The following is a 16226-nucleotide window of genomic DNA, read 5'->3' as shown; positions in this document are numbered from 1 at the left end:
ACCCCAACCTCACCCCGTGTTCATAATCCGATAACAAGTTGTTCGATATTTAACGATAACAAGTTGTTCGATATTTAACGAAACCTCGGTGCGGTTTCGATGTTGCAAGAATACAAACCAAATACAAAAAAAAGACGACGTTTTCTTTGTTCAAATGTTGCCAATTTGCATAATACAAGTGTTATAGTACCATATACCATATGGAGTATGAATAGTATATAATTAGGGAGAAATTACGGCGCAATGCTCGGTGACATTCCCATTGAATCCGGTGAGAAACGAAAAAGCAAATATATATCTATATACATACAAGAAGTAACTAGTAGTTCTTTTTGCTTACAAAATAATAACCGACCTAGAGCATTAGATATATGATATGTGAATGTAAAATACTGCGAATATTGTTGAACGATGACGATATGATTGGAACTATAGGTAAAATCCACAACAAATGGTAAACAAGCCCACGACGAACAGCGATAATCGCAACAAACGTTTTCGTAGCTTTAGATCGTAAAGGGAACTAATTAAATAAACGCAACAAATCGATCGAAGAAATCAAGACACAAGTCAACACCAAATAAGTTTTAGACAAAACAAAAGTCGTTGTAATGTTGAAGCAAATCTATATGTAAATCAATCTGCAAGCGCTAAACAAACATAAAAACTTTACCAGCCACAGAATATTATTACGAATTAAAATGTAACTTTAATGAGCATAGCTGTTCGAAACATTATACGGATAATAGCGATTCTAAAAGATATAATCAACATTTTTATGTGTCTGCATATTTGAAAGGAAAACATATTGAATAAACCTTATTACAAATAACCTTTCCGAAAACGAAATTGTTTTTGTATCTTTTAATTTTCAGGTGGTTCAGTTCAACTCAACGTTCAAACGGAAAGGAGTTACAAAGTTGCTATTTATGGAGCCGTTGTCAATAAAACTCGATATTTAATGTTTACGTTCGTTAAACACTATACAGTAAAAGTTTTTATTTTGTTCAGCAATAGGAAAAAAATAAGTTAATACAACCACGGAACTTTCGAAAAAAAAATTAAATATATCTTTATATATACTCAGATACTCGTGTCATGTTTTTATGATTACCTAAGAATATTTGTAATTTCAGTCGACCCCCATAACTTCCTAACTCTTGATTAAGAAATAAAATACGTACACTATCTATGAAAGTGATAGCTCATCGGACAACTCTTTCGATCTCCCCTTAAATAAATTAGGTGGTCAGATGACGCATTCAATTCAGTTTCACTTAGGAATTACTTCAGGCTTATTCGTTAATCAAATCTAAATGTACTCCCGCTTACCTATAGTTTAAGTGATTTTCTTGCTCTTCCCACTGCGAGTTGTGTAATGATTAACGTTTCAATAAATACGTTTGCGCTTAGGTGTACGGTGTACGGGTGAGTTCTGAGTTCTGTACAATCGATGATTCTTGATTCTTGATGACTGGGATAGCAGTCCATGCACTATCCTACATGCGGCGGCCTTATTCTCGAGCTATGCACCACCCCTTTAGACTTTAGTTTAAATTACGTACAAAAGTAACACTGTTCGCTGCAAGTGAATCAGATTCAGCTTGGCTGGCTGGTCCTGGACCAGGTGGGACCAGGCTGTGCCAGGTTAGACCCAGTCCAGAGCTACGGCTCCTCCTCCAGCCGCAGGTCGTGGCAGAGGCGCGTGGTCAGGTCGAAGCACAGGTGACTGCCCCCGCTGCTGTCCTCGGACTCCGGCGGAGTGCCAGCGGGAGCGGGAGCGGGAGTGGGAGTCGCGGCGGGTCGCCGATCCAGCCCCGGACCCACCGGCGAATACGGGGGCGGGGTGATCGAGTACGAGGGCGACGGCATCATCTCACCCGGCTCACCACGCTGACACTATTGCACTCCTCCGGCCACCCCATCCTTCGCATCGCCGGGCGGCGGAACCTCCTTCATGGACTCCACCTTGGCCACTATCTTGAGGGCTGGGCCCAACTTCATGCCCATGGCGTTCACCAGGTGGTTCTCCTTGAGCAGCAGCAGCGCCTGGCCGTCGATCTCCTGCTGGACGAAGTCGTCCACGTAGTCCTGGCACCCAGGCAGCTCCCGAATGAAGTTGCTGACCTCCTCGACACTCCAGCCGCTGATGGGCGGACGGTCTGTTCCGTTGACACTCGAGGACGTGGCCGCCACCGCAGGAGCAGGAGCAACAGCTGCAGGGGCAGGGATCCCAGAGATCGCGGAGATCGGCAGCGGCAATGCCAGAGGCAGCGCACACGGAGCGACTGGAATGGCCGCCAGCACAGGCAGTGGCATGGGAGCCACCTCAGTGGGTGGCAACTGAGTGGCAGTGGGAGTTCCTTCGGACATCGCCTGCAGGGCTTCCGTCTGCATCTTCTCCTCGGCCATGGCTTCGTCCAGCTTGTCCACCAGCGCCATGGCGTCCACGCCAACGATTCCGCCCGTCCCCAGGCCGTTGGTCTCCCCTGCTTCCCCTCCGATTCCGTTCTTCGCCTGCCTGGCACAAGCCGGCGAGCAGTAGCGCTTCCTCTTGAGCTTCGCCTTGTGCTCCAGTTTCCCGCACTGGTCGCACGCAACCATGTCCGAGGCTGGAGCCGACGCCATTCCACCCGGCTTGAGGTCCTCCTGCATCTGCATGGCCGCCTTTTTCTCTACAAAAGAGCAATGCGAGGATAAGATCACTTCGGAGTGGCCGAGGCATGAATACTCACTTGGCGGCTCATCGCTGACGTCCTTGTCCGCATATCGCTGCCTGGTGACGGGGAAAGGCTCGTTGGCCTCCTGGATGATGAAGCCGTCTATGACGTGGGTGAGGACATTCGGCTTGATCATCGCCTTGGGCAGATCCTTGGCCCCGTTGTTGCTCGTCGTCGTAGTGGTGGTGCTGGTGGTCGTGATGCTGCTGGTCGTGGACGAAGTGCTGCTGCAGGTCGCGGTAGTCGTGCTAGCGGTGGTGCCGGTCGTTACGGTGGTGCTCGCTGTCGTCTTGGTCCCAATCCCTTGGCCAATCCCGTTGATCCCGCTAACCGTTGTCGTGGTTGGCGTCGCTGCTGCGGACGTGCAACTGGCGGAGACTGACTGGAGACCCTTGGGCTCCTCCTTGCCAGCAGCACTGTTGGGAGTGCTGTTGGTGCTGCTGGTCGGCTGCACCGCGCTGCTCTGCTTGCTCGTCGGAGTGACGGCGACCTTCGAGGGCGTGGAGGCCCTGTCCGTCGCTTCTCCGTTGGGCAGAGCATCGCTCGTGGAGCTGCTGGCCTCCACTGAGCTGCTGGACGCACTGGCGGTGGCGGGAGTGGAGGACTTGGCCGTGCTGCAGGAGTCGTGTGCTGCTACTGGCGTCATGGGCGAGTCAATGGGCACCAGGGTGGCAGTCGGCCCCTTCGGAGGTGTTTCCTTGGAGGGCGTGGCCGGGAAGCCTCCCACTCCCACTCCTCCTCCTCCTCCTACGCTGCTGGCACTGCTGAGCGTGACCAGCTGACCCGGCGACGGAGTGACTGCGGTGCTGGTCACAGACACAGTCACGGGCGGAGTAGTGGCCAGGTGACCCACCGTGGCGTTCATCATCGAGGTCATGGCCAGGATGGGATTGGTGGAGGGCGAGGGCGTGGTCGGGGTGAGTGAAGGTGGCCCCTGCTGCTGCTGCTGTTGAGTGGCGGCGGCTAAGGTGGCGGTGATCAGCTGCTGCTGCTGCTGCTGTTGCAGCTGAGCTTGGGCCTGTGCCTGCGCCTGCTGCAGAGTGGCCACCGTGCTGCTGGTGACCAGCGGAGTGCTGCTCTGGTTCGTAATTGTGACCACTCCGCTGGTGGGCAGGGAGGAGCTGCAGGAGCTGGCGGACTTGGGGGTCTGGAAGAGGGTGCCGGAGGCAGAGAGGGCAGCCTGCAGGGCGCTGGAAGTGGCTATCCCGGCTGGCGTCGTCGTGGACACCGAAGACACCGAAAATGGCACGCTACTCAGCTGCAGCTGTCCGGATTGCTGCTGAGCCTGCTGCTGCTGCTGCTGCTGGGCGGTCGTCCCGCCCGACTGCACCACAATCTGCTGGATGATGTTCTGCTGCTGCTCGCGCTGCTGTTGCTGCTGCTGCGCCTGCGCCTGCACCTGGGCTTGCACCTGCGCCTGCGCCTGTTGTTGCAGCTGCTGCTGGATCAGCTGGTGCTGGAGCTGCTGCTGCTGCTGCTGGTGGGACGTGATGAAGGGGTTGGGCGCCACCTGCAGGATCTGCTGAGTGGCGTTGGCCAGCGCCTGCTGCTGCTGCTGCTGGTGCTGCACTTGCGCCTGGGCTACTTGCTGTTGCTGCTGCTGCTGCTGCTCCCTTTGCTGTTGCTGTTGTTGCGCCTGTTGCTGCTGCTGGGCGTTCACTTGCTGCTGCTGCTGCTGGGTCACTTGCTGCTGCTGTTGGGCCTGGGCTGCCGCCTGCTGCTGCATCTGGATGGCAGCAATCTGCTGCTGGAACATTTGTTGCTGTAGGATTTGCTGCTTCTGGATCAGCTGCAGCTGCTGCTGCTGTTTGTCCACTCCCGCCGCATGGAGGGTCTGCCCGTTCTGGAGGGTGATGGGCGTGCCCGTCGTGCTCATCACAACCATTCTGCGGAGGTCAGTAAATAGTTAGTTTAATCACCAGAATCACATGGAATGCACTCACTTGTTGCCCGCCGCGTTGACCACCTGCTGGAGATTCGTCGCCTGCTGCTGCTGCTGCACTGTGGTCAGGTGACCCACTACCTTGTTCTGACCCGCCACCTGACCATTCTCGGTTTTCAGGGTTGGCAGAGCGGGGCGCACCGGCTGCTGCTTGTTGCGCATCTTGGCCTTGAGCAGACTCTGGTTCTGGGCCGTCTGTGTGGACACGGAGCTGGCCGGACGCACCTGGGTGCCGTTGTGGGGCATCATCGGGGCTCCTGGTCGCTGCAGAGCTGCTGCCGTGAGCTGTTGCTGCTGCAACTGGGCGGTGGCCACGGCCAGCTGTTGCTGCTGTTGCTGCTGCTGCTGCTGCGTCTGGTTGGTGCTCCCCGTCTGCTGCGGCTGCTGCTGTTGCTGCTTGGGAGCCAGTGCATCCAGTTGGGTGCGGGCCTTGGTGGGCGTTTGGGTCACATTGCACTGGATGATCTCTGTGTCGGAACATTCAAATTCAAATTACTTCCCTTGTAATGATAGATAATTTATGGGGTTTCTTACGATTTTGCTGGGTCTGCAGGGTCTGCGTGGTTGGCTGCTGCTGGATGAACATGCCCTGTGTCCCGTCCGGCTGGTTGCGCAGGATGATCTGGTTCGAGCCGAAGGGCTGGAGGCCACCTGCGTTCTGCCAAAACCAGGGGATCTGCATTTGCTGCGCCTGTCCGGCATTCAGGAGCTGGGCCGTTTGGACGGACTGGGCACCCACTCCCACTGCTCCCACTGGCAACGTCGACTGCGAGACCTGGACACATTGCTGAGTGGTCTGGGTGGTCTGCTGCTGCTGCTGCTGGACCTGCTGCACCTGCTGGGTCTGTGCCGTCCCAGCGGATCCTGGTCCCGAGGCCGCCTGCACAGTGCTGCTGGTGGTGGTCACCTTCTGGACCACTTTCTGGGCCAGCTTGCCCTGCGCGTCCACCCCCACCTTCGCCAGCGCAGCTGTCAGCTGCTGCTGCTGCTGCTGTTGCTGCTGAGTGAGCTGCTGCTGCTGCTGCGTGAGCTGCTGCTGTTGCTGCTGGGTCAGCTGCTGCTGCTGGGCGGCGGCGGCCATCGACTGCAGCAGGTTCTGCTGCTGCTGCGGCGAGTGCGAGATGACGTTCACCGGCGAGATGAGCAGTGTCTGGGGCGACTGGTGTTGGTTCGACGGAATGCAGGTTGTGTAGTTGCCGCTGGCGAACCCCGCCTGGCTCCCGATCATCTGCTTGGCGTTCTGCGTCGTGGTGGTGAGCATCTGGGGGCCATTGCCCTGGAAGGGCTTGCCGGCTGTGATCACTTGGATGGGCGGCTGGCCCAGGCCGCCTGGGTGCAGCAGGTTGCCGGACACAATCATCTGCGGGTACAAAAAGCCGGCCGACGGCTGCATCAGCTGCACCGTCCTGCCCTGCGTCCAGTCCCCGCCCACTCCGCTGGTTGCCGCCGCCAACTGCATTGGCGACATGGTGCTGATGGCGGTGGAGTGCTGCTGCTGCTGGCTCTGCTGCGAGTTGGCCGGACTAGGTGCTCCGCCGGAGGCGCCCGGGGCTGCGCCTCCGCCACTCGCCTCGGATAGCTGCTGTTGCAGCTGCAGCTGCTGCTGCACATCCAGGATGTTTGTGGCATGCTTCAGCTCGGTTCCTCCTCCGCCAGCCGTGTGCGTTTGGAACTCCTGCTTCACCTGGATGCCATACGGATTGCTGGCGTAGAAATGTTGCAATTGCTCGGGGGAGATTTGGATCGGCACGGTGGTGGCGGCCGCCACCTGCTGGGCGGGACTTTGTGACTTCTCCAGCTTGTGGCCGCGCGACTTCGAGTTAGGGGTTGTAGGTGAACTGAGCGGCAGCAGAGGATGGCGTCGTCGAATAGGTGGCGTCGCGACTGCCAGACGTGTCTTGGTGGTGGGCGATTGAGAGGCTAAGGATCCACTGACGACGTCCTCGTCGAAGCTGATTCCCGCCTTTTGGGCAAGTGTTTCCAAGCACCTAAGCGGTCGCTGGGGATCCTCGCGAGAGGTGGAGGTGCCCTTTAGGGTTGCGTTTGCGCCTGCTGCCGAAGTAATGGGTGAAGATGGTGGTGTGCGAGTTTTTGTTGCTTCTCCTGTTGATTCACTTTTCGTGACCGCACTGAAAAAAATAAACGAAGAATAGGATCGGTCGGTCAGTAAACATCGTAAACAAACACAAATAAACACAGACACACTTGGGGCGGCTCCTAATGCGTGGGGCATGCTTCATGTTCTTTTAGTGCTTGACCAACAAGCCCCACAACAACGGACTAAGACTCCAAGTCACTCCCGCCAAAGAGAGGTGATCCCAGAGGGCTGGGAGAGTGGGGATAGCAAGATGGCAGGGGAGCAAGGTAGTAGGAGACCGATTTACCATGCATGCGCTCGGACTCTCACTCGCACTCCAAAGAGGAACGGGGAAAGAGAGCAGGAGGAGCAAAAGAGACGGGCGATCATTGAGAAAGACAAAGACGGGATCGTGTAATAATGCACTCACAGTCCAAAAACGGCAAAGAAAACGAAAACAAAATTGAAACGAAAAAGTGCGACGGAACGAGATACGCTTTGATTTGGGTGACCATTATAGTTACACTGGACAACATTGAAGTGAAACAGGGAATACAAAAAACCTATACAAGCCTCTTTAAGTTAAGTTAATTAATAAGCCAAACATTATCCTTCGAAATGAGTTTTAAACTGTCTAAAGAAATTTATGGTGTATATTGAGAGAACTCTATCCTTGGCACTTCCTTTGCAAATCAACTCGTAAATTTATTATGTTCCGTGACCTACTAAAAATTTACCGTTTAGCATTTATGCATGCAATACACAAATATATGTATTGTATGTATGTTTAAAGCAGGTCACTTGTCAGAGTTGCCTGTGCCCATAACTTCTATTTTTAGTATCATTGCTCTGTGCCAGCTATCCTGCTCTCCCCGTCTGTCAATCCTTCCCCTCGTCATCCTACGCAGAGAAGATGTTTAAGTGGGAGTAGGCGACATTACTTATGTATGGGTTGTGTTTTGCCGTAGAACCACGATAGTGAAATTCAGGGGGTCAGGTTGAAAGACCTGTATTGCGGGCCAAAAATGCTGAGTCTCCAATGCCATAGGCTTAACAACCGTTTCGAGATGATCCCCTCGAATCATAAACAATTACCCCTGGTATTCGGTGGTGGATTTCCGAATTCGGAATTGAAGTGGAGACTCAGCAGCAGTTTCAACTTGCAGTCAAAAGACTGGTTTGTCTCCACTGTGCGAGTGCGTGCTAATGTGTGTGATGAATGAAATCAAAATCATTTGATTTCCCCTTCGACCGAAAATTGAGTTGCAAGAGGTAGCAGAAAAGCGGCAGAAACAGGAGAAGAGGCAGAAAGGAAAAGAAAAATGAAGAGGCAGGGAGGAATGACAACAATGCGGGACAGCAAACAACATGCAAAGAGCATGCGCCGACGACAGCAGCGTCTCAAAAAATATGGTTCTCCTCTTATTTAGTTTTATCGTTTTAATTTGTTTGGTTACAGGGTATATTCATACTTAGAGGCACCTGTGCACGCGATCTTACATAAAAAAAGAGCACGACGACGACAACGTTAGACGCCGCACAGCATTAATTGTGTATTAGCTTCTTTTGTTTTTTGTGTTTCTGGTTTCTCGCGTTGTTTTTATTCCAGGCGATGATACTCTCCACTATTCGATACATTTTTCAGCGGCCTGCTTACGTCGCTAACGTCGCGACACCCGTAAATATTTCCGTTCCTCCTCATTTTCATTGAGTATTATAGTATTATTGCATTCACTAACCGCCACCACAGATGTGCAGTTGTCGCAAATAAAAATAAATAAATAAATACGAATGGGTCACTGGCAGTGTGTGTGTGCGTCGCGTCGGCGCGAGACTTTTCTCCATCAAATACACATGCACGACACGAACGCGAACGCAGAGCGCAAGAACCGCACGCCGCCAAGTTTATTTTCGAAATGAACCGCGCGCCCCAGCGACAACTCTACGGCAGCATTCGGAAACAAAATGAAGTGCGCATGTGTCGGGATTGTGTGAGTGTGTGTGTGAGGCAGCTGGGCATGAACGAACCCGTTTCTCCGACTAATAACTTTTCTCTATACCGAAATGGATGGGTGCGAGTGCAATGGCACTAATGGCGGCCCGTGCCGGAGAGCGCGTGCGAGTGGGATGCCCTATCGTTGCTTGGGGTTGGAATGAAACGACAGCAGTCAGCGGACACAGCCAAACGAGAAAAAAAAAACATAAATCGAGGCTACAGCTGGCGGGCATGTGTATGCGTGTGGGTTTCAACCACCCCGACTTTGTCCCCTTCCCTTGAAAAAAATACGCGACCAAATCCAGTTTTCTGTGTCTGTACACTCGAATGTCTACCGCCCGATTGTTGCTATACTTCATCTTCTTTTTTTCGTTCAACCACCAAAGCGCCAGCCTACCTAGGCCTCCTTCACCTCTTTTCTCTTTCCCCCTTCCTTCTTTTTTGCAACGGATCGGATCGGCTTTTCTTTATTATTAGTTGTGCTTGTCGGAAACAGACGGCCAAAGAGGAAGGGGAAAGAAAGGAGGACAGTGGTATGTGTTCCATTGTTATTGTTGTACTCCCCACTGCAGTGTGTGAAGAGTAGGTATAGTGGCACAATACTGGTTGGGTTGGGATTGAAACTGTGCTACTACAGTCTTCACCTTGTTATGTTAAATCAGTTGGTTTTTCCAATATAAGAATAAATTTGTAAATTTAAATAAACCAATAAAAAAATTATTGTTTAACGAAATTGATTTTAAAATTATGTTTTAAATTTTAAGATAATTTTTATTTATTTATAATGTTTTTTTTTTTTTTGTATCTTTATTGTGTGTATATTTTGTTGTATGTTGGTAATGTAATTACAGCAATAAATTTGTATTTTACACAACTTGAATATTTATTATAAATCATTTGTATTCGCTCGGTCTTGTCCCACTGTGCCCTTTTGCCGTTTCATTTTTCATTTTGTACCTCCCTCTGTCTGTAAAGTGGTATGGGTGCGCTGCTTCGGACGCTTATCGGTGTTTTTGTACACCCCACCTCTCACCCTGCACCAACAGAGCTCCACTAATTTTCATCATTCCGTTTACTGTTGTTGTTGTTAGATCGCGTTCGACAGCATTACGTTTTGTCTCATTTCTTTTTTTTCTGCCGCCATATTATTTTTATGCTCGTAAAATTGCTTTATCTCTCGCGTTTTGCCTTGCTTTTTTTTGGTTTTGTTTTGGTGTGTGTGGGTTCAGCTTGGTATTGGTTTTTTTATTTTTATTCCCTACCTTTTTTTCTTATTAGTTGCAGGCCTCCTCCTCCGCTGCTTTTCCCCTGTTCGCTTCTTCTTTGCACACTTAACTGTACAAGAAGTGGAGCATGCGCTCTTCTTCTTGCTACCGCCTCCGATTTAATTAATTGTCCCCAACTTATTTCGGTCATGTTGTTGAGACGAATGGGATGTGAGCAAGCAGAATAGTCGTGCAAGTGTGTGTGTGTATTTGCATATGGTTTAAATGACAAATGCTTAATGAGCATAAGTTTCTTTGCGCCTGCTTTTCTATATGTTGCCTCTCGCTCTGGCGTATTTTGCTAACGAGTGCCTCCCCCTTGTTCACTGTTATAGAAACATGCCCACGTACATGTATATGTATGTATTTATGTACATTCCTTTTGTGTTATTGTTGCTGTTGGGCAATTGTCAAAATTTCCTTCACCATTTTAGAAAGGACGAAACCTTTAAAATATCATTACATATATGCGTATGTGCATATGTATGCAAATACAACCACATCGCTTCTTCCATTGACATGGTGGTGTTAGCAATAACCGAAGCTCCCCTTACACTTTGAAGTTGTTGCTAGATTCTATCGGCGTAGCAAAGGTTTTATTGCCATAAGGCGTGGCTATCGGTAAAAATACATATATAATTTCCAGGATCGCTAGCCAATTTATTCAGCACAAGTGAAGTAAAAATTGCTTAACAAACTGAAGCACTGTGCTGTTAATTTTTTTCATACCCTTTGGGGTCAGATATTTACTGTAGTGCTGTAGTGAATCATGTTTATACTAAATCACCCCCTTTTTATGTTATTGGCTTCTTTGATGGCCCTTCTCCTCTGCACTGATCTTTGGCTTCTTGTGTACACAGGAAGTACATACATCAGATCCAGGGGAGGGCGCAGATGGGTGGTCCTGGGGGTCCCAGGAATTGCGTCCGCCCCTGATAAGATGATCTGATTCAGATCGCTTTTAAGTTAATCTGTTTTTGGGTTTTAGGACAAGTAAAGAGCCCGTTATTGGTTACTTGTTGCTCTAATTTTCATATTGTATCCTATAGTTTCGATAGATGTAATTGCGTTAACAATATGTATATGTATAAATAATTTCCATGACATTGTCTAATTAATATGATCCTTAATTGTTATTGATCAACCACGGGAGGCTGTACCTGCCCTTCAAGAGAAAGGGGGTGGGATAAAGGGCCTCTGGCAGAAATCAAACCGAAATGCGAAAGAGGGTTGACCCCTGACACTTGCGATCCCGACGACCCCAGTGAGGCTTTGGCCACCATTTTAGGCGCCGCGTTGCAAAGGATTTCCAAACAATACAGCTACTATTACCCTCAAAAGATATATTTGGTATTGAAAAGGGATAGATAGTAAATTCAACCCCTAAGCTTGTTATAAAGGGTGAGAAGCTGGGTTCGCAGAAGGATTAATCAGCGGAATCCCAAAGAACAGAAGTAATGTACTGTGCATGTTCATGCGAAACTACTCCAAATATGTACACTCAACTTGGATCCAATAGGAGGGCCCAGTGGCGTAGATAGCTTTTTTGATATGGGGGGTGATATGACTCAGAATATGTGTTTCTTTTTCAATTTTGAGAGTTTTACCGTAGTTTTACCGAGTTTGCCGTATTGCACATTGAGACAAAATAAATATTGGCGCTTCAAAAATGTTATGCTTACATTAAAACACATGCCTGGAAAAAATTCGATTTTATCATCTTATAATTCTCAGACCCAAGGGGGGGATTGATCCCCCTGATCCCCCCCCCTATCTACGCCACTGGGAGGGCCCATTTCTTATATTAAAAAAGTTTTGCTTGACTTTTTGGTTTTCTATTATCGAACTCAGCATATGTATAGAATTATGCCTTCTTTTGACTCAAAAAAAAAAAAAACATCTTTTTAAATCATCTTAATGGTTGACCATGTAATTAATGTTACAACATACAAAATATTTTAAATCTTTGCGTTTGGCGGAAAGGTGATTCGAATAATCGCTTTTGGAGCCCGATTTTAAAGCGGCTCACCACTAAAGAATTGTAACACATTTCTAAACAGTCTGCATTGAAAATGTTTTTTTTTACCGCTAGTCCGAGTCTTTATTTACTGAGTTATCTCTAGTACGTTTTTTTATCGGTGTTCAACTTTTTGACCCATACTCACTCGATGGTTTTGCGGAAGAAGGATCCAAGCAGGACTTCGAGAGCTTATTTTGTTGAATACTACTACTTTAAGCTTGTGTTAACAGGGTAATGAGCGTTCTCCATTTTGATTTGCGACCAACTACAAGAACAACACCAATCTCAAAGGTAGATCCAACGATCCGGACGAAGTCGCCGTTCTGTCTCTGCCGGCGTCGCTGCTTAATTACGGGCAACGGTGCGAATCGTCCAATAACAAAATGCCGACGGAAAGGTTAATTTTAAAAAAATGGGGACGATTTCGTTTCTTGTGGTTAGGTAGAGGGATGATGAAAGTGAGCAATGCAAAAGGGTGGACACAGGCAAGACAAGGACAACAATAGCATACTTATAGTCTTTCTCCTTCTTTTTGTGGGTGTGGCCCAGCCGAGTGGTGAGTTTGTAGTATAACAGTTCAACTTTTAAAATGGTTTGCCTTGCACTTGTTTGTAAATTGATATCAGCGTAAATACATACATTAATTTGTGTCTTGTGAATTGAATGGCAAATGAGTCATTCTTATCTAAAGTTACTTTAGATAAGTGTACCATGCCTTTCCTACGTCTACCCTCTGCAAGGGTAAGAGGCTATTATAATTCAGAAGTTTGCAAATCAGTAAAGGAGAATCCTCAGACCCCATAAATTATATATGTTCTTGATCTGAATCGAAATATGTCTGTACCAGTGGCGTAGATAGCTTTTTGATATGGGGGGGGGGATATGACTCAGAATATGTGTTTCTTTTTCAATTTTGAGAGTTTTACCATTAATTGCCGTATTGCACATTGAGACAAAATAAATATTGGCGCTTAAAAAATGTTATGCTTACATTAAAACACATGCCTGGAAAAAATTCGATTTTATCATCTTATAATTCTGAGACCCAAGGGGGGATTGATCCCCCTTATCCCCCCCCCCTATCTACGCCACTGGTCTGTACGCCTGTTTATCTTGCTGACATTTTCCCAAAAGTTGTGTAGTTATTGATCGCAGTATGTAAAAAAAAACAATTTTAATAAAAGAACAACCACAATTTTAAAAGGGGTTGTATCATAAAAATTAAATAAAAAACTCTAATGATGCAGTTTGTTAGACAATTTAAATACAAACTCTTAGAGCTATGCCACTTCAAAATCAGATTAAAATTAGAAATGTAATGGACTTGGAATTAGTCCAGTAAAAAATTAAAAATTTTCTAATGATGCAAACCCATTTTTTGTAAATTTCAAAAGGAGTTGTAATAAAAATTGAAAAAATCGGGCAAAAAAAAATATTCTAATGATGCAGTCAGTTAAAGAATTTTAAAAGTGTGAAATGTTAATTATAATGTACGTATAATGTTAATTTAATGTTAATTTAATATGATGTAAATGTAATGTTAACTTAATGTTAATTAAATTAATATGGCCACGTCAGCGACAATAATAATTTCAAATTTTTAACGTTTTCTATAATTCCCAACTGGTTCTGGCTGTTTCTTAGTGGGGTACCAGTGGATTTTGGTCAATTTCTCAAGTTCTCCGGGATGACCGGCAGTTTCTCTGAGAAACTCATTCCGGTCTCTGGAAGTGTGTGTGTGCGTGTGTGATGGTAAAGTGGTTCCAGAGAATCCGGACGACCCCTCCAAGTGGAGTCCACTCCCGGATGCAGTGCATCATGGGTCGACTCCTCCAAGTGGAGTCCACGTCCGGATGCAGTGCATCATGGGTTGACTCCTCCTACTGGAGGCCACTCCCGGATGCAGTGCACCATGGGTCGACTCCTCCTACTGGAGTCCACTCCCGGATGCAGTGCGTCATGGGTCGACTCCTCCTACTGGAGGCCACTCCCGGATGCAGTGTATCATGACCTGACTTGGCATGAACATAAAGGTGCCCGATACCTTCCTGCATGGAGTGGACTCCAGGATGCAGTGCATCAAAACCCGAAGAGGTGGGTAGCCATTTTTTTTTTAATTAAGTGATGACGTGGCTTTTTGTAAATGTTATGCAATTATTTAATAAAATATTATTTTATTTTAATTAAGTGATGACGTGGACTTTTGTAAATGTAATGCAATTATTTAACAAAATATTATTTTATTTTATTTCAGGTTTTTGGTTGTGTATTTGGCTGGTTGCAGAAAATAATTGGCGACACCATCTTACTTGTAACTTGGAGTTGGACATTAGGATGCAGTGCACCAGGTTTTTTCGCAGTGAGTACATCAATTAGACAGTAAATAATTAAGTTATTAATTTTAAGATCAATCAAGAGATCTGACATTTTTCAAGAACATAAGAAAGATATTGAAAAGGTGAATTTTATCAAATGATGAACTTGAAGTACACGAAAATCAAACAGAATTACTTATTTAAAACAACTAGGAACATATTATAGTAATATATATATTAAGAATAGTTGTAAGAATGCGGCTACCGGAGATATATGTATAGTATGCTGATACCACCAAAATGGACTGGAGAACAGACTGCAAAATGAAGGATTAATGGCGAGATCTTCTATTGAACTCCACTCCAGGATGCAGTGCATCAACTGATTGACTTGTATGTATTTTTTGGAGTAATTGATTTGTATTAAATAGTTTAATTAATGCTTTGAAATCCTTCTTTTAATTGCAGGTGATGACTACACCTTTCCACTTGGAGTGAAATTCAAGATGCAGTGTATCAAAACCCCAGAGGTACTAACAAATTAATTCTAAATATTATTATTTAACAAATTACTTACTTTATTTTTTGTTTCTTATTTAATTTCAGGGTAAGGTGTAAGTGTTGCGGATAAAGTAGTTGCAGTTATTATCTCATTGAACTCCACTCCAGGGTGCAGTGCATCAACTCATTGGGGTATGTATTTCTTAAATAATCAATTTGTATTAAGTAATTTAACTAATACTTTGAAATCCTTCTTTTCATTACAGCTGATGACTTTACCTTCCTACTTGGAGTGAACTTCAAGATGCAGTGAATCAAAAACCCAAGAGGTAAATATCTTTTTTACTAACAAATTAATAATGACTGTTACTATTTATGACAAATTACTTACTTTATTTTTTGTTTTTTATTTAATTTCAGGGTGAGTGTAAAGTGTAAATTTTCGGATAAAGTGGTTCCAGTAATTATCTTACTTCGAGAAGGCGAAAGATTGCAGTGCACCAAGGTTTTTCGCAGTGAGTACATCGATTAGAAGTAAATAATTATGTTATTAACTTTAATTTTTATGAACCAAACACTGTTGTGAGCGGCCTCCTATCTTGTTTTAAGGTTTAGATCTAAGTTTAAATCTTTGAATCGTTAGGCACAAATATTCGACGGCACTTGTTGGACTCTAAGTGACGGTTATTAAATTTTTAGAAAAGGTTTTTTCTTGGTGGAATGTACGTCTCCATATTCTTGGCTATTATTTCGATTTGGCTCAACGGCACCTGGCTTTTTCCCTCGAAAAATGGTATTGCAAGGTTTCCTAACAGGGATGGCTTTCTTTCTTTTTCTTTATCTATTTATCGCTTAAAAATGAGATTAAAAAACTCGACAATCGATCATACTTCTCGTATGAATACGAGTATGCTAGTTGCATTTCTTATTTTGATTTGCTGTTCTTCTAAGATTTCTTAATTTTTGATATAAAACTCACGTCGCTAAAAACTCCTTTCGACGTCAAAAACCAACTTTTTTATAGGATCACAGCATTTTGCTCCAAAATCGCAGCAAGAACGAAACTGTTTCCTTAGAAAAATGTCGTCAGAACATTCGAAATAATAATAATAATAATAATTTTAAAGAGATATAATTGGTTTCTGTACCATTATTGACGACTTTGCAGCTAAACTAGCGTGATTTTGAAAAAGTTTATATCGACCTCATTAATATAGCTAACATGATTCTAGAACCCTTAAACTAAGACAAAAAGCAGGAGGTAAAAAAAATCATAGCCCTCGGATGACTAAAAATGGCGCAGCGAATACAACAAATATTTCATTTCTTTATTTTATTATTTATCACAAATTCCACTTGAGGCTCTTAACGTGTGGAATTAACGACGGGT

The 16226-nt window shown here is 46.0% G+C and overlaps 1 protein-coding gene across 2 annotated transcripts; it reads right to left on the bottom strand.

Moving 5' to 3' along the window:
- Nucleotides 1-962: 962 nt before the first annotated feature.
- Nucleotides 963-8181, bottom strand: LOC108097381 (polyhomeotic-proximal chromatin protein-like). Of its 2 annotated transcripts, none has more exons than XM_043207394.1 (5): nt 7047-8181; nt 5197-6791; nt 4664-5129; nt 2736-4606; nt 963-2675 (listed from the first exon to the last, which is right to left on the bottom strand). In XM_043207394.1, the coding sequence occupies exons 1-5, from the start codon at nt 7127-7129 to the stop codon at nt 1900-1902; spliced, it is 4791 nt and encodes a 1596-aa protein (XP_043063329.1). In that variant the 5' UTR covers nt 7130-8181; the 3' UTR covers nt 963-1899. The 2 variants fall into 2 exon arrangements, with proteins under 2 accessions (XP_043063329.1, XP_017055121.2); XM_017199632.2 differs by lacking the exon at nt 7047-8181 and adding an exon at nt 6868-7019.
- Nucleotides 8182-16226: the final 8045 nt, after the last annotated feature.

The sequence above is a fragment of the Drosophila ficusphila genome, unplaced genomic scaffold, assembly GCF_018152265.1.
Source record: "Drosophila ficusphila isolate 14025-0441.05 unplaced genomic scaffold, ASM1815226v1 contig_198, whole genome shotgun sequence".
Lineage (NCBI taxonomy): Eukaryota > Metazoa > Arthropoda > Insecta > Diptera > Drosophilidae > Drosophila > Drosophila ficusphila.
This window is presented reverse-complemented; position numbering and strand designations above follow the sequence as displayed.

What these genes read in the sequence shown, in the direction of transcription:
- LOC108097381 (XM_043207394.1), bottom strand. Translation starts at nt 7,129, where the DNA reads ATGATCGCCCGTCTCTTTTGCTCCTCCTGCTCTCTTTCCCCGTTCCTC. An exon ending in GTCAACGCGGCGGGCAACAA is followed by an intron (nt 4,607 to 4,663) that starts GTGAGTGCATTC and finishes TGACCTCCGCAG; the next exon opens with AATGGTTGTGATGAGCACGA. An exon ending in CGTCAGCGATGAGCCGCCAA is followed by an intron (nt 2,676 to 2,735) that starts GTGAGTATTCAT and finishes GCTCTTTTGTAG; the next exon opens with AGAAAAAGGCGGCCATGCAG.